The sequence below is a fragment of the Polypterus senegalus genome, chromosome 15, assembly GCF_016835505.1.
Source record: "Polypterus senegalus isolate Bchr_013 chromosome 15, ASM1683550v1, whole genome shotgun sequence".
Lineage (NCBI taxonomy): Eukaryota > Metazoa > Chordata > Cladistia > Polypteriformes > Polypteridae > Polypterus > Polypterus senegalus.
In genome coordinates this window covers 67,677,538-67,700,247 of record NC_053168.1, presented here as the reverse complement: position 1 = coordinate 67,700,247, position 22,710 = coordinate 67,677,538, and the positions used below count along the sequence as shown (strand labels likewise).

At 39.8% G+C, this 22,710-nt stretch overlaps 1 protein-coding gene across 1 annotated transcript in view; it reads left to right on the top strand.

The window, feature by feature from the left end:
- itga8 (integrin, alpha 8) overlaps positions 1-22,710 on the top strand; it is a 249,871-nt gene that overhangs the window by 194,548 nt on the left and 32,613 nt on the right. Inside the window, exons 25-27 of the mRNA XM_039736381.1 lie at positions 8,921-9,079; positions 11,440-11,571; positions 18,248-18,361. Of these exons, the coding sequence (XP_039592315.1) occupies positions 8,921-9,079; positions 11,440-11,571; positions 18,248-18,361 (405 nt within the window). The remainder of the gene's footprint in view (positions 1-8,920; positions 9,080-11,439; positions 11,572-18,247; positions 18,362-22,710) is intronic.

Genomic DNA, 22,710 nt, shown 5'->3' with positions numbered 1-22,710 from the left:
CCGTGATTGTCATGATTAGTGATTTATACTCGCTAATAATAAGTGAATGTCTTTGGGGAGACTAACACTTTCACCGAGAAGGTTCTGCGCTGGTGAGAGACGTAGATATGTAGCCCTTGAAGGGAGTCTGTTGTGTCGCTTACTGTTCTTCTACTCTGTATCACTGTCCTTGGTATTGACTATTCTTATTAAGAAGGCACCATCTGGAAGTTGATTTCACAAATCTGGATTCTCCTTTTGGTTCTTCCAGTGCTGTTTCTGTCTGCCTCATTATCTGTCTTAGTGTGAAATGGCAACTGATGAATCACATTTCGCTCTGGGGTGTATTCCACGACTAAGGTCTTCCAGCTAGTGATGTTGATATGGCACTGTGTAAAGCAGACCTTGAAAACGATAGGTATGAGCCTGCAAGGGTGAGTTTCTCAGTAATCAGTCAATGAAATGTCCCTAATAATGTGATTGTTTTTTTTTCATGTTTTGTAAGTTTACAGAAAGACAGAAAAAATGAGCATTGTTATATACACCAATGACAAACTTTTATTTCGAGCACTAGAGAAAAACCAGGAGATAGAAAGCACTAAGTGGGGGGAGGCATAGCTATAACACAAGTAAGAAGTCTGAATAAAACTCAAATAAAATAAAATAAAACAATGAAAACCAAAACAACAAAGCAAGAATACAAATCAGAAACAGGGGTTGTTAAATGAAAGAATCTGACAATGCCGTTTGGTTCTTTCTCCCTAACATGCACTACTGTGAAATATTTGTTTTTGTTTTGAGCTGATCCAACCTTAGGATCAATTCAAAATGCACTGTGGTCTTGTATGCTGTAGGTGGACAATGATGATGTCGTATGTCACATGATTTCCTGGTCACATGACCAGCAATGGGTGCCATCGCTACAAGTAATATGGCCATGGTTATCAGAAAACACCAATAAATGGTGGTGAGTGCAGCAAAAACTCATTGAAAGGCATAAGGGGTGTTGCCTCCATAATTAGAGAATTACTAAACAGTGGAAAAAATGCATCAAAATTCTAAAAACAGCCCAAATGAATTTGTAACATGCCGTAATGCAGAATTATTACAAACTTAATCGCTCACTGCTCATTTCATCTTAGTTTAACGCTGCTGCCTCGCAGTTAGGAGACCCGGGTTTGCTTCCTGGGTCCTCCCAGCGTGGAGTTTGCATGTTCTCCCCGTGTCTGCGTGGGTTTCCTCCGGGCGCTCCGGTTTCCTCCCACAGTCCGAAGACATGCAGGTTAGGTGGATTGGCGATTCTGAACTGGCCCTAGTGTGTGGGGGTGTGTTTGTGTGTGTCCTGCAGTGGGCTGGCACCCTGCCCAGGATTGGTTCCCGCCTTGTGCCCTATGTTGGCTGGGATTGGCTCCAGCAGACCCCCGTGACCCTGTGTTCGAATTCAGTGGGTTGGAAAATGGATGGATGGATATTAGGAAAGAAGCATGACTGTAGGAGACTGCGTATGAATCCTGGCTGGTCACTCTATCTCTATTGAGTTTTAAATTCTCCTCATACCTATGTACTGTTGTTTTTTTAATTATTTTCACTTTCCTATAATATCCTAAGGGCATGCAGGTCAAGTTAACTGGCGAATGACTGCATGTGTCTACATCTTGTGATAGACTGATGTGGCACCCATGGTCGACTCCAGCCTTGCATCTGATGCTCCTAAGGTGGGCTCTAGTGGCCTGCAACACTGGGTGGGACCAAGTTGGTTTAAAAATTGCTAGAAGGTTGGCTGTTGCTAGAAAGCAGTTGACATTACGTAATTGTGTGTGACCAAAAATTGATCAGCTAGTCCTTAATGACTCAAACTCTGCAAAGTCCAATTCAGTCCATTTTTTACCTCCCATAGTTCCACCACAATTGCTATAACTACCATAAAAGCCGTAGCTTTCTGTCTTATTGTTCGGCCTCCTTGACTAAAGGACTTTTTTTCTCTCAATTTGTCGCTTTAACTAAGAGAAATGTAGTATAAATTGCTGGAATTAACTTGCTCTTGTTAGCTGGCTTTCGCTTTGCATTGTTAGATATAAGCAAACTGTGTATGTCTCACAGTACTGAAAAATTCCTCAGTTGCTGTTGTTAAAACTTTTAGTGAAAGTGGAAATCTAGCATGCATTTCATGTGGCAGTTCAGTCAAGGCTGTGAACAGTAAACATAATTCTTCTCCAAACTATATTTAATGCTGAAAGGATCTCTATGTGCACTCTTCAGTAAGTAATCGTAATGTCCACTTTAGCCCCTACACATTTTTTTTTTGTTTATGGAATGAGCCCTTGAACTGATGAGAAAGAAAAAAATAAAAGGCTAGTCACAAAATATGCATGTAATTTCTACATACGTAGCGTTTGTCCTGTCTATAAGAAAACCTCTCACATGACCATCCATACAATTCATGAACCGTCATGGTGGTGACAGAGTCTAACCCAGTAGCTACTGGTACAAAGCACTGATTCACCCTGGAATGAATACAAGATTGTTGCCCTTATTTCTTCACGCTACACAAAGTGTGCTGTCACTTGTTTTTATTTTCTAGCTGTAAAGCTCTTTGTAAAGTGGAAAATACAAGCAGCTTACTTAATGGGTTTGTTTTCTTCGACCTGCATGAAGACTATTTACTGATGGACATCATAAGCAAAGAAAACATCCACTGTCCTCTGTGCCATTTCATTGATTTCTCATCCCATTTGCAGGGCATAAAATATTTTTTTTTTATTAGAAGGTACAAAATCTCCAAATTCTAACCTTTTCCATTTGTTATTTTTTGTGATTTTATAGCTTGGATTAACCACAGCGTGTTTGCAAAATGGATGGATATCATATTTTCCAGTGAATTGGTTTTACCAACATTATTGTATATTTTCTTATGTAGAGATGTTGTTGGCTTCGGGCAAATAATGAAGTATTTTAGATTACTTTAGATTAGATTAGATTAGATTAGATTTAATTTTATTAATCCTATGGGGAAATTCAAATGCATATAGAAGCAGAAACATAAAAACGCATACAAACTCACAGACAAATAATACAACCAATCAATCAATAAACAATTAAAATAAACAAGTACATCGGATGGAAGCATTGAATTGCCTGATAGCAGTGGACAGAAAAGACTCCCTGAGTGCTTTTTAGCACACCATGGTGCTCTTACTTAACTTTTAGCATTTATTTCTGTGTACATATTCCACCATTATAGAACATTTTGAGATATAACCCTGTTGTGCCATTGGAGACGCTCAAAAAAACTCAGGGAATATGTTATACCTCCATGTCACTCAAGAGATGATAGTCCAAGACAGAACGCAGTAAAAGATACATTTCTTGGGTTATTGTTTCGATTTTTTACTTTTGATTGACCCTAATCCTCACGTACGATAATGTATTCCTTTCACCTCAATTTTACAGCTTTGAAGCTTTACTATTATTATCTTTATCAATATCCTATCATTTTCTCAGTTTATTGACACCTTAGGTTGGAAATAAAAAAATACAGCATAGCAAAGACATAACCGCATAGACATAAAGAGGTAAAAACATGCTGATCAGTGTTTGGTTTTTTTTGCAAACTTTTTTTTCTGTTGTCCCTTTTTCCTATTTATTCCTAGCAGACATATATAGCTCCACAATGTTTCCAGCGCGCAGCTATAAAATTTAACACATTTTCTCAAAGAGAGCATTTCAGGCACCATAACTATTCATATTTGATGCTGCTATGTAAAGGTTCCTACAGTATCACTTAATAAAAGGCTGTGTATTAAAACACATGCTTAAATCTAACTATTTTCAGAGCACTGCTATAGTATCTTTAGTACAGGGTTGCATGGTACCAGAACCTAATCTAATGATGCCATGCGTAAAGCAAAACACAACCCTTTACAGAATGGTAACCTATTGCAGTGTTCACTTTTGCAGATATCCACGTTTATTGACACCAGGGCAATAGTCCACAATTGACGGAAACATATTATTGTGGACTGTATGATAAAACCGTTTACTGTATGTAAACTTAGAGAGAACTAAGAATCAAATCAGGGTCAAAGTGCTGTGGGACAGAAGCAGTACTCATCACATCACCATAAATCTGTAAGGGTGCCTTTCAATTATATTACACTAGCAAAATACCTGCGCTTCGCAGTGGCGAAGTACTGCCTTAAAATTTTTATTAAGAAGAAAATTAAACCTTTTTAAACTGAGGGAAAATGTACAAATAATTATTTGTTAAGGATCTCTTTGTATACCACATTGTCAGTTCGGCCCTCCGTTGTAATATGACCAAGCTGTGCGCTGAGCTTACTCTTGAGCATGCAACGTACAGTTGGCCATGTGAAAAGTAATCTTGTCTGAAATCTCACAGCCTGGATTGCTGCTGTCATAATCAGTTTGAGTTTCATGGATTGTTTCAATTACGACAGTATTTGCAGGACTTGTGTTGAAGTGACATTCGGCATCTGTCAAGCATTGTAAGCATACAACCGGTTTCATCGATAACTTCACATCCAGCTTTTGAGAGTTTAAACATTCATAAACATTAGAGTGTCCACTACTGAAATCGTCACCTGTGAATCTAAGATGTTTAAGAGGCATTGGCGGTTGTTGAAAGGTGTAAAATATTTGGCCATTTCGGTACACTTGAAAGCGACAAATTTCGTGAAGATGGGGCCATAAATAAGAAAACGTTGGCAAACGTTGTCGACCTTTATGACTGTTACACGTAGAATTTCTAAATGAAACCTGCTTAACTTTTGTAAGTAAGCTGTAAGGAATGAGCCTGCCACATTTTAGCCTTCTACCTACACGGGAAGTTGGAGAATTAGTAACGTTGGAAAGTTCAATATGGCGGCCGACAGTGGCGTCATACCACCAAAATAAGTGCGTACATCGGTTTCGGTTAGCGCAGGGAAGCCGCCTACCAAATTTGTGAAGATGGGGTCAGCCTTCTACCTACACGGGAAGTTGGAGAATTAGTGACGTTGGAAAGTTCAATATGGTGGCTTGACAGTGGCGTCATACCACCAAAATAAGTACGTACGTTGGTTTTAGTTAGCGCAGTGAAGCTGCCTACCAAATTTCATGAAGATGGGGCCATAAATAAGAAAGTTCAACATGGCGGACGTTGTAGACCGTTATGACCGTTACGCGTAGAATTTCGAAATGAAACCTCCTTAACTTTTGTAAGTAAGCTGTAAGGAATGGGCCTGCCAAAATTCAGCCTTCTACCTACACAGGAAGTTGGAGAATTAGTGATGAGTCTGTGAGTCAGTCAGTGAGTGAGTGAGTGAGTGAGGGCTTTGCCTTTTGTTAGTATAGATTGCTGTTCTCAATACATGTTACAGTAATAAAAATTGCTGCATATGTTTCAAACAGTCCGTCCTTACACACCATATATTGAGGGTGATAATTATTAGAGGCCCCTAGTCTGTGGCAAGTAGTGGTAGAATGACAGGCAGTGTGACATTTTAGTTAAAGTGTTGCCAGGTCAGTCCTCCCCACTGGCTTCCTGTGTGACCTCCAGGATGACACCAATCCTGCCAGTACCCCAGTTGTAGGAGCATGTACCGTATATACTCACGTATAAGTCAGGTCTTGAAACCCGAAAAATCAATCATAAAATTATATCCCGACTTATATGCCCCTTCAAAAATGCGACACATTTTTTTTTAATCTTCTTGCCTCCTCCAATCTTGCACCAGTTTTTCAGACATATTGAATTTTGTTGCTGCAACGCAGTTACCAATTTCTTTCACTACTTCAATGACGTTTAATTTAAAACCAGCTTCATATTTTCTTGTGATCGAACACTTCCTCGTAGATAAGGGATGCTCATGCAATAAAGGTGTATGAGGGTGTGATAGTGCAATAGTTGCTTCGGAATAGTTCGGGTATTACCGTGTGGTCACACAGGCAGAATACATAGAAAAAAAGGCAGTGTGCTCCATCGTTACTCTCTCAGGTGGGCGTTAGCATATCATAATCCCTTGGACCAATAGCGTGAGTTTTCTGGATTTGACTTATACGACTGACATAATAAAATACCAGAAGTACAGTAAAACCAAGTCCCGACTTATCAGCCGGAGAACTTATCTGCGAGTATATACGGTAAATGTTTTTACTACACATTAACAATTTGTAAGTGGCTTTGGGCAAGAATGTTAGGTAAATTATTGCACATTTTAAACTAGTTTAAATTTATCAAGACATGGACTCTACAAAGAAATATAAACAAGCTACAGGAATATTAGCCAGAGAGAGATATTGCTGCTTCTTGCCAGTCATAAATATGAAATGGTTGGAGCCATCCTGTGCACATTTCTTTTAGGCAGGTAGTTGTTTTTCAAGTTCTTAAAAATCAGTCCTAGAAAATTCCAGCTTTATAGGATGTTATATTATCAATTATTGCATCTGTTACCAGAACAGTAAACATATGATGGCCATCATGGAAAGCACTAGATTAGCCAGAATACTGAGCTGTGCTACAGCAGGCAAATCTTTTTCTATCTATATTTTGTATTTGGACTAGATTAGATTGAGGTTATTAATCCCAGGGGGACATTCAAATAAAAGTGAGAGCGTATAATAATAAAAAAAAGACTTCTGGAACAAGAACCCAAGGCTCCTTAATGTCTGGCAGCAGCGCTAGCTCGGCACCACCGGGCAGTCTCTTAGGGTGTTCTTCTGAATGCGTTCATTAAAGACAGCATGTTGCAGTGGATAAGGAGCGGCACTTAAAAACACAAAGTTACCAATTCAGTTATATGACCCTGAGTAAGTCACTTGAAACTACTTGTGCTTGCTTAAGTTGTAAAAATGTATTTGAACATTTGCACGACATATCTGTTCTAGTGTATTGCATGGTATTTACAGTAATATATAAAAGAGCATTATTAAGTATAGACCATTTGTGTCCCATCATCTACATGATGAACCAATTTTCACTGGGGAGCTGCCTCCATATTCGGATTCTGTTATGAATGCTTGAAAAATGAGACTAGGATTCTTTTTCAAACCTGCATCTGACCTGTGCTGGTGACCCCCTCTTCCTCCTCCTCTTCCTTCTCTATGACCTCATCTTCTACCTTTACATCCAGCCTCTTCCTGAGGAGACGTGCAGGATGCTGAGGAACCTGAAGGGGCAGCACAGGTGGACAAACATGAAGTCTGGCAACATTGTAAAAAAGAATAGTCTCCAGCTTATAAAGCTTCCCATAGCCTGAAATTAACAGTGTTATAAAACTGAATTCAGTGAGTATTCATATAGCAATAGTGGTATCCTTTACATATCTGTCAAATGTTACTTATCAAAAGCTTAAATTCTCACTTATCCATGGTAAAGATTGCCAGTTGTTTATATAATGTATACAGTTTGATTTTTTAAAAGCTTGCTAGTATTTTATAGATTAAACTTCCTTTAGTTTTGAATAAATATTTTTCCTTGCTTTTCAAAATGTGCTTTTGCCCACTTTTTACACTTGAACAATTACTGCAATTTTGAACACGTGGTTCAGTCTGGCATGTACAGATCTCCCAAGCTTCCAAATACTTCTGTTTTGGATTCCGAATTGTATGCTGCAAAATATTGACTTGCACAGCATGTTTGGAATTCTTTCAACTGCAGTACAAGGAGCCATGTTGACAAACTAAAGTAAGGTCTGTAGACAAAAGTAGATAAATAGAGCCGGAAAAACTGATGTTAAGAAGTAGGGAGTACTGTATGTTTTCACTATCTAGAAAAGATAAACTTTGATACAAACCAGATACCGGTCTGAAGTCTAAAAACAGGAGTTAGTAACCAGGGAAGTGAGCATGAAAGCATAACGAAGAACTAACACTTAGAGGACATGAAGGAGTCGATGACAGAGTGAGAGTAAGGCCAATGCTTGGGACCTGCTTAAATACACACACACTCCTTTATCACGTAACTGTCCAAATGGTGTAATGTCCCAGCAACCCATACAGAGCGGCTGCAGTAAGAGCGATTACATGGAAGACGCACGGTCCAAAGTGTGGAAATGGAGATAATAAGACATTAGAAAATAGGACACGGGAGTAGCTTTGTCCTGCTCCAAATTGAACCAAGCCCTTAACCAGAGGTTTATTTTCCATTGCTTGAAAATTTAAATTATTCTACAATTCCCAGAACTAGTGTCTGTAATAATTGTTCCTATGTTTCATCAAACTGATCACCGAGTAAAAATGTGATTGTTAATCCTCTTTCTGCAATTAATTATGTGTTTAAGTTTGTTTGAATATTGTGTTATGATCTCTAGATTTAAAACAAAGCGCATCTTGTCTTGCCTTTTTTACTTTTGTTTTGCTTCAACTCACTTGTAAGCACTTACTTGATCCTGACTCTGTCTTAATTATTTAAATTTAGAATCTTCTGCATTTGCACCTACACTTCTTATGTTCTAAAGATAGAATTCCCACCATTACTGACTGTCAACTCCTTATTTTTCCACTAGTCCTCTTCATCCATTTAAATCCAGAGGCCAACCTGAAGTGTAGGGTGCAAACCTGGTATAACAGTGGTGAGAGCATTCTGATATGCCCTACTGCATAAAACACTGATGTAATATGCCGTTATTTTTATTGCAGTGATTTATACAGTAAATGAACCTGCATTGTTCTTCTCCCCCTCCATTTCTTTCTGACCACATGACAACCTTTGGCTAGACATCATTTTGCTTGTCAGAACTTTGTTAGTACATTGTTTTTGTACTAATCCATCAAGTAAGGTATTTCACTGTGCATCCACATAATACCACCTTGTCAAAGCACTTTGTGTTTGTCTGCCTATGTATAAAAAACGTCTGCTGCTTTGTTTTTTTGTCTTTTTTCTCTCCACGGTCACTTTATAAGCGAAGCCTTACTGATGTTTCTCTTGGCGTCTCCTTCACAGCTTCATAATAAAGGTCCCAGTGCAATCAGCAAAACATTCCTGCAAGTGGACTGGCCAAGTCATCACAAAGACGAGATGATCCTGTACGTATTTGAGGTGAAGACAGAAGGCCCAATCACCTGCAAAGGGAATGCCACGCTAAATCCCTTGAATCTGGAGGTGAGTACTTAATCACAAGATTCGGAAAGTCTCCCTGAAGGTCCATCCCATCCTCTGTACAACTCAATGCCCTTTCCTTACTGCCTTCTCTAAACAAAGAAGCAATTGCACAACAGAACATGAAGAAAGGAAATGGGGGCTGCACTTTATGTGACCTCATTATGCTTTTGGTTTAGGATGGCTTGAAGACCCCAAACACGTCTGCTGTGATTACATCTTGGATTCCTTTGAAACATACAAGAGATTAAATTGATGCACTACATTAGAAACACAACCACATTATCTTTGCTGGCTGTTTAAAATTCACTCATTAAAATGTTTTAGGCTGTTGTCTTCACCTTGTAGTGACTGAGCCAGGTGAGCAGTAAGCATCCATAAGTTACACTTTATATATCCACATAAAGCGATACGGTATTTACATCTCAGGGAATATTACCAGCGACTGGAGATTATCTGGAGTGCTGCTCAGAAACAACCTCTCATGCCCTGGCAGGGCTCGTTTCACAGCTGCTCTTCCTATTAGCCTGAGGACTGGATGATGACTCCAAAGTTGCATGGGGAGGAAGTTCGCTATGCAGAATTCTTTTCTTTTTTGGATGAATATTGGGAAAATATCACTCTCGTTTAGCAGTAAAGCAGGAGTAGCAGATTATTTTTTTTCATCTCATAAGATCTCTCTGCACATTTTTGCATTGTGAATGGCTGCAATTGTATGCATAAAATACAGACACTGGTCATTTACTATTGTGTGCAGAGCAAATATTGTCACTGTAAAGGTATTTGCAGTATAACAGACAGCACACTTTATGTTATGAATTCTAATTATTACATTTTACTACTGCATTGATTTGATCAGAGGCAGCCATTGTTCCAGTAGGTAGAATTTCAGCCTCACGCCGTTTTGCCCTTCCCTATGGACTTTGCATCTTTAACCATGTGTCCGTAAATGATGTACCTCTAAGTGCCCCTGTCTATCCCATACTGATGTCCTCACTGGCTGAGCAGCCAATTAAGCGTATTCCATACTAGCATGACCTTAATAACTATTTTAATAGTCAAGATCAACTAATTTTTGGAATTCCACATTGCCACTGAAAACTACTCCTTCCCTCTCCAAATCTCCTTCTCACATCCTTCCAGAGCAGAAATGCTATTTAGGAAGAATCAGGTCACTTGATAAATGTTTCCAGATGAGTGGAATGTGCCGTTAACCCACAGTTGAGTTGAGCTGCCAGGCTGGGAAAAGACAAAAACACTGCTTTGGGTATCCGGTTTTGAGTATTATTAGCTGATGCACAGGTACATAGTGTGAGAGAAATCAATTTGGTAATATATTATTATAACAGGCACAGTGGGACACACTGCATCACATGTGGTTTGCCTCTGGCCACACACAATTTGCACATGTAGCTTTTCTCTGACCAGACCTCACCTTCAGCTCAGCCATCTTGCCTGTCTGCTAATGCATTTAAACAGAGCCTTGACCTTCAGCCATTGCCTATTCACCGAGTCATTGTTGTCTTTTCACTGCCAATGTCTTTTTTAATGCTTGATACATTCTTCAGCTAAACGTGTGTAGCTTGTATTAAGTTATATGAATGTTGCTAACTCATCGTCTCAACGTTTATTTTACTTCTGCCAGTCATTTACAGAGGATAGCTCTGTCACTTCACAAATCCAGCATCCTGGGTTCAGTTCCTGCACATAGATGTTTGTTGGTTTTGCATGTTTTACCTGAGTCTGCATGAAGTTTCCTCCAGATATGCCGGTTTTCCTCCAATATCAACAAACATAAAGGTGATTAAGTTAACTGGTAATCCTACATTGTCCCCTCTGTTGGTTTATCTATGAGCGGTCCTTGTGATAGGGCTCATTCCTGCCTTTTATCTAGTGTTGATCAGATAGACTCAGACTCCACACATCCCTGAACTGGGTTAAGTTAGATTGGAGAGATATATTAATTGTCAATCATTCTGTGTATGTTTAGTAATAAAATTGAAATATTTAACATTTTAATATTTGGTTATTCACTGGATTTATAGGGTAATTACTGTCACATGTACACAGTGTGCTGAAAGTCTCAGAAATGGGTCTCAAAAGCTCAGGAGAATATTAACCATAATACCGTCCTCCCTTTTTCTCTGCTTCAGCCTTACCCTCAGTTACATTTCCTGTTGCCATTCCAAATGACTGCCTTTCTGCATGCATCAGAATCACAAGGCTACTGCATGATGGTAACATGAGGTACTTCACATGTTTAGAGGTTGATTTTGTATGAGCTATGAATAATGGCCATTGAGGCCCCTTACACAAAGAGATAGTGACACTAATTTCATGGTTATGCCCTTTTTGTTTTTCAGACTTCAGAGCTTGAAGACACTCCAGAACTGCTGGGGTTTTTACGAAACTCTTCTCTGGTTCACAGCGTCAAGAAAAGGGAGATTAACTTACCTCGGCCTCAACCTCTTCGCCAATATAATGGGAAAATACTGGTACAAAATTTTTCTTTCAGGATTATAATTAAATAATAAGACCAATATGACAAGCGGACCCCCGTGGCCCTGTAGTTAGGATATAGCGGGTTGGATAATGGATGGATGGATGGATCACCTAAAAAAATAAATAACTTTGTAGATAGTAACTTCTAAATACTGAGCAGGGGACTACAATATACAAGGATGGACTTGCGTGCTGCCCTTCTGTTTGAACTATGGTGTTGATCAGCGAAATTTTGCCAAAGCTATATTCACAGTGAATTTGCTGCATTTGCATTCGCCCTTGTTCGTCATTTGGCAGGTTTAGGAGAATTTTTTCCCTAGGGCCTCAAAATGCTTTTTGAGGCCAGCATGAAATCCCTCGGAGCTATAACAGCTAGCATTGGATGGGATTATCCCCCCGGGTGTATAATGCTGATCATTTGCATTACAGACTCTTAGTTAGTGGTACAATAGATAAGTAAACATTGCAGGTTCTCAAAATTGTATTTTTAAGAAACATATACAGCATAAATAACAAGTTATCTCTGCTTATTGCCAAATGTGCAGGTCAAGCTTTGAGTTCCACGGCAGTATAAGAGAAATACGTATGTCCTATGCATATATAATTAGCCACTGGGGTTGGGTGGTGGAAGGACAGACTGGAATCGGAAAGATTTTTGGGACATCAACCAGGCTGCCCCTTTTATTTATTGCCAAAAAAGTAAATTGAACAAAAAAAGAAACGAAACAATCACAGTGTTGAGCTGCTTCCAAGTCTGGGGTTCTCAAACACTGGTTTCAGTCTCATGCACCGCTCTGCTTTGGCCTTCAAAAGACGCTTTTCTTTAGGCTGCTCATCCTTTATGGCAAATCCACCGGAAGGGGTGGGGCTTGGTATACTTATTGGGCGGTTTCTCTGATGTGTGAGGGAAGGAGAAAAACAAGACAAAGTTAGTAGTATTCCTCCCTCTTGTCTCGGCGGGTTATTGCATACCTTTACTGTGACACCACATGGAGATAACAAAACAAACCTTGAAGGAGCCTAACACCCCCCCCAACCACCAACACAGGAGACTTTATGAAAAAATTATATTATTAAATGATTTATTACTATTACAAGATGTTTGTTTTTGTTTAAAGAAAAAGTGCAAAGCATCAGCATAGACAGTTTGGAGAGCCTTCAGCATGACTTTATAAAACAGAATGAGCCAGCAGCTTCAATCATGACTCGCCTCTTTAAATTTTCTGCCTTTAAAAGGCTGACTTTTGACTGTGATTTCAGCATTTCCTCTTTAATTTGATGAAGTATATGTTTGTACATCTCTGACTGTGTTCTTTCTTGTTAGAGCTCACGGAAGTACAGTGGTGCAGTGGTTGGCACTGCTACCGCACAGCTCAGGTCACCTTTTTTGCCACAATGATTAGTCCAGTATAGTTGGCAGATGTTTCCCCAGCCCTCAGGGACACTTTAAAGATGATTGCACCATTATAATTCAGTCAAATGTAGTTTAGTTAGTTCTTCTCCATTGACTTAAATGCATTTCGCTGAGTTTGCCGATATTCGCGAACACCTCCATGATTTCTCCAAACTTGAGGTGAAGCAAACATGGACTATAACAGTGAGGGCATTTGCCAGTGTGCATATGAAACAAAGTATTCACAGATAAACCCGTACAGCCCAGGCTGGAATGGTGTGCCCTGTACCATCCATTTGTGTGTCCATCCATCCATTCATCATCCCTGGCTCACCCACACTGTAGCATGGGGCTGAGACGTCCTTGCTTCTGTCCAGATTGCTTTTCTATCTTACTTGTGCTGGTCCTCCTGCCCATTACCCCAACAGTTTCATACACATCTAGGACATAAAAAAAAACTGTGAGATCAGCTTAAAAGTAATTTAATGATTCATTCAGTTGATTATTATCATGGGTAAGAGCCTCATTTGATGTTAAGAGCACAGTTATAATGAAACTTAAGGCAAGTGCCAAATGAAAGATTTAAAAATGCTGTTTAGCAATAGCCACACAACGGCCAAATCGCTTTTTCTAACAGATCATTTGTACAGTTCAAAGTGTTCCAAGTGATTTCACAATTGTCATTGTTTGTAAAATGTTTAAAAATGTAAAGTTAAAGTGTTTAATGAAACAATCTAGGAAGCACCCAAACTAATTCTCAGCTAAAGCAGAGTTTATTATAGACAGCTGCTATTTATAAAAATAGAGAAAAAAAGCCACTCTTTCAGCTTGCTGCCCACCCCACGTCTCTGACCCGTGACATTACGTATCCCCCAACAATCTTATAATTGTCCATGCCAGAGAGGTCGTTCTTCCTGACTATATGCTGAGATTTTTTTCATTCCTCTTCCTCCTCCTCCCTTGAACAAACTAAACAGGAAATCATTGTGACTTATTTACTGCCAAAAGCTCAGCTGGCTCTGATAAGGAGCAGGCGTCATTAGTCAGAGGTGCTGGGGAGCCCCAGGTTAGCTCAGCTTCAGTGTTCTCTGATTTGGACAGAGAGTTAAATATTAGCTGTGCTTACAAATATCACCTAGACTTTATTATTATGCATACAATAAGATTTCGAAGAATGTAAATCATGATAAAGTATGTAACTTTACAGCACAGTTTTAACAAATACACATTAACACATTCATAGCCTATGCCTTGTTTAACTGTAATGTTGTTGCATATCTCGTAAAGAAAAACATCACCACAGCACGTTTATCAAAAAAGATGCAAAAACTGAGTGTCAGTGATCATTTTCATTCATGTTCAAAAAACATAATTGAAACAGACATTCTGAAGACATTGGACACTCAAATGACATGTAAATGTAAATTCAGCATTAGTTTTGATCAGCGAAATTTACCAAAGCTGTTGGCTGTGTTTATTCGATGAATTATTACTGACACCGGCAACTTTTTTTCCCAGCCCCCATGATGCTTTGTGACATCACAGAGCTGAAGTAGCCAGTGCTGGATGAGACAGCAATCTAAATGTATAATGCTGAACCTAGTAATGGGCTAAAAATTAGTAGAAGACTTGCAAATATGTTCAAAACACAAAACATACATGCAGATGAAAACTAGAAGTGATTTGGTATATTTGTGTCTTAAAGTTAATGACTTTTTGTATGGACTTGTATGTGACCTGAGTGTATTACTGAGCCTTAATCTTTAAAAGTATTACCCAGAGTGCTGAGCAGATGATGCAAACAGGAAGGGGTGAGGAAGCCACGTGCATTTGTGCATTTGGTAGCAACAGCAATAAGCGAGGAAAGGCTTTTGGTGAATGAAAAAATAAAACTTTACTTTTTGGTTCAAGGGAGCAGAGTACCTGCTGTCAAATCTGTAGGGGGCAAGCTTTAGTGAATTCAGGCTTCCTGTCTGCTTCAATCTTCAAAACATTTACTGTTCTGATATTTAATTCTATTCTCTTTATCTTATTGAGGGTACAGTGATTAGCACTGCTGCCTCACAGCTCAGGTCACTTTTTTTGGCCACAATAATTGGTCCAGCATTTTTGGCAGATATTTTCCTAGACACCAGAGGCATTTAACCATTGCACCATTATAATCCACTCAAAACTAGTCCAGTTTCTCCTTCTTCATTGACTTTAGTGCATTACCCTGAGTTTGGTGAAGTCCCAAACATTTGTTCTAATTTGTCAAACTCGAGTAAAAGCAAACAAAGCATCTTTACTATTCATCAGCCATGGCTTTATAAATAGTTGCAATCTATACTGTAAACTAAGTTGCCACTTTATTACCTACTTTGAAGGATGACCAGCCATATATTCCGGCCCACACCTCTAAGCCGCCAGATGGAGCCCTCCCAGCAGCATGGAGGTTCCCCGAATTCCAGCAGGGCCTCATGGACCTTGTAGTTTTTTATAAAACTGCTGCATACCATGGGGACCACCAAGAGCCGCTGTAGGGAGGCCTTGGGAGTGCTACGTACCCTATAACCCGGAAGTACGTCCTGGTCACATGAGCAGTAGGAACGACGTGCTTCCGGTTCAGGAGATATAAAAGGACCATGGGAAATTACAGAGACTTGGCGGAGCTGGGAGGGAGGGTGGCTAAGTGTCTGGGAGAGGAGGATTGTGGATTAAAGTATTGTATGAGTAGTGCGGATTGGTGAGTGCTTGGTGCACGTAATTATTTTAATAAAAATTATAATTATTGGACTTTTACCTGGTGTTTGGCGTGGTACCTGAGGGTTCAAGGCAGCAATAGCGCCCCCTACTGCTACGTTACATCTGATTATTACAGAGGTTCACCTTCTGCCTTCAAAACAGCCTAAATTCTTTAAGGGAGGAATTCAGCAAGGTGCTGGGTGCTCTCCTTTTCCTCCATACTGAGTCAATAGAATCTCTTGATTCCTGCAGATTTTTCGGCCACACATTGATTGTGCAAAAATTCCATTTCACTTCATTTCAAAGGTGCTGGCTTTGTTTGACATCTAGAGATGATGGAGCCTGAGATGATGCTTCTTGGCCTTGTAAATACACATTATTTAGAAAAGGATAGACTGTGGCTATAAAGGGAGGCACATTGTTAACAAAAATGCTTAGGCACACTGTGGTTTTTAAAACTGACAAGAAAACTTTCTCGACACCATTATGCTACGCTCCTCAGTCTATACTCTGGATTGTACAAATAGTCAGGCTATTTACAATGGACCTAAGGATTCATGGTCCTGCTGTTGATCCTACCAGCTACATCTTGCAGTACAAATTAAGTTTTCAGATCATGCAACATTTTATTCAATCTTTATGTTTTCAGTTTTAAAGATCTTGTGCCCACTGAAGCATTATCTTCACAGCCCGTCTTGGTTGATCTAGTTGTTCTCTGCATTGGCATTCCAGGAATTAGGTTGAGGCTGGTCCTGGCAAGCTGCAGAGACCCTTTTTTTTATGCCGTGGATGTTAGGTCAAATATATGTCACATCTGAGTAATGATCTCGGTGGTAGAAATTCCCATTGGTAACTCATTCATTTTCATTCTCCTTTCCTCCTCTCTTCTTTTCTTGCTTTCTTTCTGGGAGTCCATTACTATTATCTTCCCAAGTCATCAGACCGCCATCTGCTGTGTGTCTTCAAGCTTATTATTCTGCCGACGTGGAGGTGGAGTGTCACCAAAGTCAATAAAATATCCTCCATAGTAGGCAGAGTATCCGTTACACTAGAGAAAACACAAACTTTTCAGCTAAGTTCTCAATGAAAATCCCCACATGTTACTTGTAAGAGGGGGTTTAAGCCAAAGTTATGACATAAGACAACACAAAAACAGGCTTGATGCACCAATGGCAGGAAAGTGTAAATTGGCTTCAGCCTATCCATGTCATTAAGAGGATTTGCACTTTATATTCACTGAAAAGGTAAACAACACCTTGGTATCCTCAAAGTAACATTTTTTTTTCTACTTTGTTGTGTAGTAGCTTTCTATCCTGGTGTGTTCTTGCTGACACTCTGAGCTGGCGTGTAGGGTGAATAACTAGCCTGTCATCCTCAATGGCCCCTAACTGACTTCCTGTATCTGTTTTCACAGTTCCAAGCTAACGTTCCCTCAGGACTCTGTCCATGTTGATGCTTTGTCCTGTTTAGGTTTATTCCCTAAATAATTGTCCAATTGAGCTTCCTCAAACATAAATTCGGTATTTTACATGAACAATGTGCTCATTCACAGCTTCATTTTTTAAAAGTGTGTATGTAATGTAAGCGTTTTCTTACTTGTGTGGAACACGTTTGTCTTCTTTGTGGAAATCATTCAGCTAAAATTAGACTTTCTTCTCCAAAGCTTTGCCGTTTCATTTTTATGTTTGTTTTGTTTCACAGAGCAACTAGAGTGGCAGTACTCACAGAGGAAAATGTTCACTTCTCTGTGTGTTGTACGTTAGTAGAAAGTCTACTTTTAGTTTTCATGCCTATTGTTGTGCTTACTATTGGTAGCCATGTGTGTACTATATGACAGGTCTTTTGTGTTAATTCACAGCTAGCAATAATACTAAAGTGGGTGACATGGGGGCCTAGTGCTTAGGATTCTGCCTCCCAGCTTATGAATCCGGGTCTAGTCAGGCTTTGCACACATCTTTGGAAATGTTTTTTTCTTTTTAAATTGATTATTGCAAAAGTTGCTATAACCGTTGCCTATAAAATTTGGTGGTACAGGAGTCTCAGTAGCCTAGCTGTGGGGTAACTATTGCTCCATACCTAAGCCCACTGATGTTTGCTCTGCACTTTGGCTTGTTAATCAGGTAAACAAACCTTGCATGTTCGCCATTTTAATGTGCACTCTCTTTTTGAGTCACAGTCACATGTCACATCTGTAAGTAAATTTGAATGTCAGTGTGCCGTCTAATGACTGCCTCTGTGCCCAATGTTGGTCTCTGCTTTGTGTCAAATGTTGAATAAATGAGCTCAGATTGCTTTGACCATCTACTGAAGTAGGTGGGTGTTGTAAGATCAAAATGACTGAACCAAGTAGGAGTAAACTAATTAAAATGACCCCAGTGGTAGGGTGGGCTTTATGTGCAGTACATGACACTTTCTTTTTTTTTTTTTTTTTATTATTATTTATTTATTTATTAATTTTATTACAATCAATACATAGCAATCAAGTTTTTACAAAAAAAAAGAATTATGCTAAGAACATGACACTTTCTTAATGTATTTTTGTTTTGTTTCAGAACTGCAGCAACATAAACTGTTTATTGATAACATGTCACATTGGACGCCTGGACAAAGGCCAGAGTGCCGTGGTGAAAGTCAGGTCTCGACTCTGGGCTCAGACCTTTTTACAGGTAACCAATTACAATTCTTAAAGTCGGAAGTACATTTTGACAAAATGTAGATACCAGAAAGGACAAAGAACCAGTTTTTCATTTCTCTTAACTGGATGGTTATCACCTATAAAGTAACCTGTATTTAGCTGTGCTCAATGGTAAATGAAAGCATTGTAAGGTGCTAGATCTAGATATGGCCAATCTGATGACATTAGACAGACTAAGAGAGGGCCGAGGCTTGTGAGGAACACAGAATGGATGATATCTGGGAAATGGAGACATATTCATACATATTCTCTTCTTAGTACTCAAATATGGCACTTGGTGCCACTGCCCACCTGCCAAGTTGCTTTGCCTGCCTAAGGCAAAGTCATCTCTGATGGAGGATTGCAGGAATCATCAGGTCGAGGGGTCCTTTTATCGGATTGGCTGGCCCAGGGCTGTCTCAGCTGTGGAATGGCCAATAGGGGGAGGCAGCTTGATGGCTGAGTTCTCCAGGACTCTAAACAAATCCAAATCATATTATGTGATATCATCTACTGTTAAATTGTAATATTTTTATTTTACTGTTATACTGTATTGAGGATTACTTGTGTTTTGCTCTGTGTATTGTATTGACCCTCTTCTCTTTGACACCCACTGCACACCCAACCTACCTGGAAAGGGGTCTCTCTTTGAACTGCCGTTCCCAAGGGTTCTTCCATTTTTCCTTGCTAGGGTTTTTTTTAGGTTTTCCTTGTCTTCTTAGAGAGTCAACGCTGGGGGGCTGTCAAGAGGCAGGGCCTGTTAAAGCCCATTGCAGTATTTCCTGTGTGATTTTGGGCTATACAAAAAAAAAAATTGTATTGTATTCATAATCATCATAAATGGCCAAAATATTGGAATTAAAGGGAGCTTAACAAGCACTGGGAAACTGAATAAAAATCTATCAAGACTGAGTGTGGGTAAGATATAGTGACTCCATTAAGTACAACCTCAATGAATGACCAGATGTAAAGGTCTGCTGCCTCGAGGCTCACTGCTAAGTTAGCCACTTGCTAGAGCAGAGCGGAGTGTTGCTTGCAGTAAACAGCACTGCCTCATTACATTGACGTTCATGTGGCAGCATTCTCAGAAAATGGGCTCCCACAAGTTAAATATAAAATAAATGAGCCAGTGTGGAGAATGCTGAAAAACTTCTGGAGCTTGTCTGCCACGTGCTGGGTGTGCGATTTTGTTTGTTTTTTTTTTCTTAAGAAATACCAAATGTGTGTAACCATATTTGTCATGAGCACTAGAGCCGGTGCCACGGGAGAAAAGTCAAAGTACTCAAGTGCCTAGAAGGCTTCAGAGTGAAATCAATTTGTAATGTCAGTAGCCCGGGCTCCTAAAGAATGTGAACTTTATGCTTTGTAAAGGGTTATTTGGAATGTTTTTCAATGCTCATGAACAGTCATTTGTTTTCTTATAAACTGGCTACAAGTTAAAAACTTTACACTCATTTCTGCAAAAGCAGAAAGCACCAGTCTATTCAGTTAACACAACCTGTGAAAAAATGAAGTGTTGTTACAGGCAGAACTGAATTCCATTTTTGTGGATATGGAACCAAAATTGATTCTTACCCTCTTTATTTATTTCCCGTCCTGGGTATGACGTTAATCTGCATCCATCCCTGCATGTAGGCCGTACAACCTGCATGGAAAAACTTGGGGGTTGGTGGCAGAATTCACACTCCAGCCTCCATATAAAACCTCACTCTGTTCCAGTCCATCTGAACTAATGTGGTGCTGAGGTGTCACCCCTTGCATGGATGCACTCGGGTCCTAATCTGGGATCCTGAGTTGGTTTGTCGTGTGGTGGGTGCAGCAATGTGCTGTATCAGCGCGTGCTCCCAACTTCTCCTGTCTCTCTCTCTCTCTCTGTCTTTATGTAGAAAGAATGAAGAGCCACAGAGTCAGACAGGATGCCATCACTTATCATTTTAACAAACTCTAGTGTATTTCATAAAATTAAATAGTACACTGATAATTTAATTACTAGCGTATGAAAATTCAGCATTCTTTGCAGCACTATTAAAATTATATTTCATATTTCCATCCATGTTCTAAAGTTACTTAATTCAGTATAAATTTTTAAGAAACCAGAGATTACCTTAGCAGCAGAGCTGAAACCAACTATGAAGGGGTCAGAGGCTCATTTTATAATAAATGGACACTCGCTCAAGTCAGGTCAGTTTAAAGTCACCAGTCAGTCTGACAGCATACATGTGGAATGTGGGAGGAAACCAAACTAATCAGAGGAAGCCAACGTGAATACAAAGACTGCACACAAGCTTCATGCGGAAGTCGCTTCAGTGTCCAAGGACTGTCGTGTGCCCAGGTCATCCAATTTGCTACATATTTTGTAGATTGGCACATATCATCTTGCGGCACTATGGTGACCATCTTAAATGGGTGAAGTATACATTATATACAAAAATAAGGATTGCTGGTCTGCTTGCTGCCCTGAACTGCCCAAGAACTCTTGTTTGTCTTCATATTTTGTACTTCATTCAATGGTCCCTCCTGCCAGCAGGCTGTAATCCAGAGTCCCTAAGGGGTCACATCTCCAAACAGAGGTTAATCCTAAATCTCCCTGGTTTATATACACAATTGTCTGCAAAACATCTGTAGGGCCCCAGCATTCTCTCCCTGAGCGCCATTGTTGTTTTCATAACGGACAAAGCGCAGGCCTTGCTCCTGGAGAAGTGCATGGACTCTCTAACTAACCCCTGAAGGTGAAATCCCCAATACTGAAACAGCCTGGAGATAAGAATGAAGGTCCACTTATCTCCTAAATATAGGTAAGTGAAATACAAAGAACTAAAGCAGATTATAGTACGTGTTTCTCCTTCAGCATTTTTCTTATTATAGGGAGCCAAAATGCATCTTATAAACACTCCCTTTTAATATGTATTACTCTGGAATGGCTCTTGTTTCGACATCCCTTCAAGAACAATCAAGAAGCATAATTTATAGTAATATTGAGTGGATGGCCAGAGGTACTTCTTCACCGAAAGGCCTGGAAAATCGGATATCTTTAATCTTTTAAAACCAAAAAAATTCATCCCCGCTAATCAATTGTATTATGAAGATTTTTTAAGTGAATTTAATTATGAGGTAAAAATAAAAAATAAACAGGTTTAGCGTACACAATTTAGAGACAGATTGAGAGTAAGAATTACAGCTACAAGTGAGATTACAATACTGATGCAGAATAATGGTGTTTAAACCTGGTTTTAATATTTTATCAAATGTTATTAACTCATGTTGTCTTTATTAAAAACTCAGTAAAAGCAAAGATATTTATGTTGGCACAATAATAAACCCTGAACAAAAGCGTATTCACTCCCAAATTAAACTTTATTTAGAAAACTCTCCCGCCAACAGATATTGCTAACACCTCATTGAAATTAACAGCAGCATCTATTGGGACATTTGACCTTTGTTTTAAAAATGTATTAGTTATACAAAATGGTTTACTAAAAACTTTAACCTTTACTATTTAGAATATTACATTATTATATATATAATTTAATATGTTACTATATATATATATATATATATATACATAAATAATTAGTTTTTTGGAAGTTGATTGATCAATGTTTGGTTGCTTGCGATGTTACCATTTTAACTAGTGGCAGCACTGTGATGTCGCACTCACTCAGGTGACTGGTAACAACCATGGCAACAATCAATAGAATAGAAAATCCATCCATTATCCATCCATCCATCCATTTTCTAACCCGCTGAATCCAAATACAGGGTCACGGGGGTCTGCTGGAGCCAATCCCAGCCAACACAGGGCACAAGGCAGGAACCAATCCTGGGCAGGGTGCCAACCCACCGCAGGACACACACAAACACACCCACACACCAAGCACACACTAGGGCCAATTTAGAATCGCCAATCCACCTAACCCGCATGTCTTTGGATTGTGGGAGGAAACCGGAGCGCCCGGAGGAAACCCACGCAGACACGGGGAGAACATGCAAACTCCACGCAGGGAGGACCCGGGAAGCGAACCCGGGTCTCCTAACTGCGAGGCTGCAGCGCTACTACTGCTCCACCGTGCCGCCCCCATCCATTATCCAACCTGCTATATCCTAACTACAGGGACATGGGGGTCTGCTGGAGCCAATCCCAGGGTGCAAGGCAGGAAACAAACCCTGGGCAGGGCGCCAGCTCACCGTAGGGCACACACACACCAAGTACACACTAGGGACAAGTTAGGATCGCCAATCCACCTAACCTGCATGTCTTTGGACTGTGGGAGGAAACCCACGCACACCCGGGAAGCGAACCTGGGTCTCCTAACTGCGAGGGAGCAGCACTACCCACTGTGC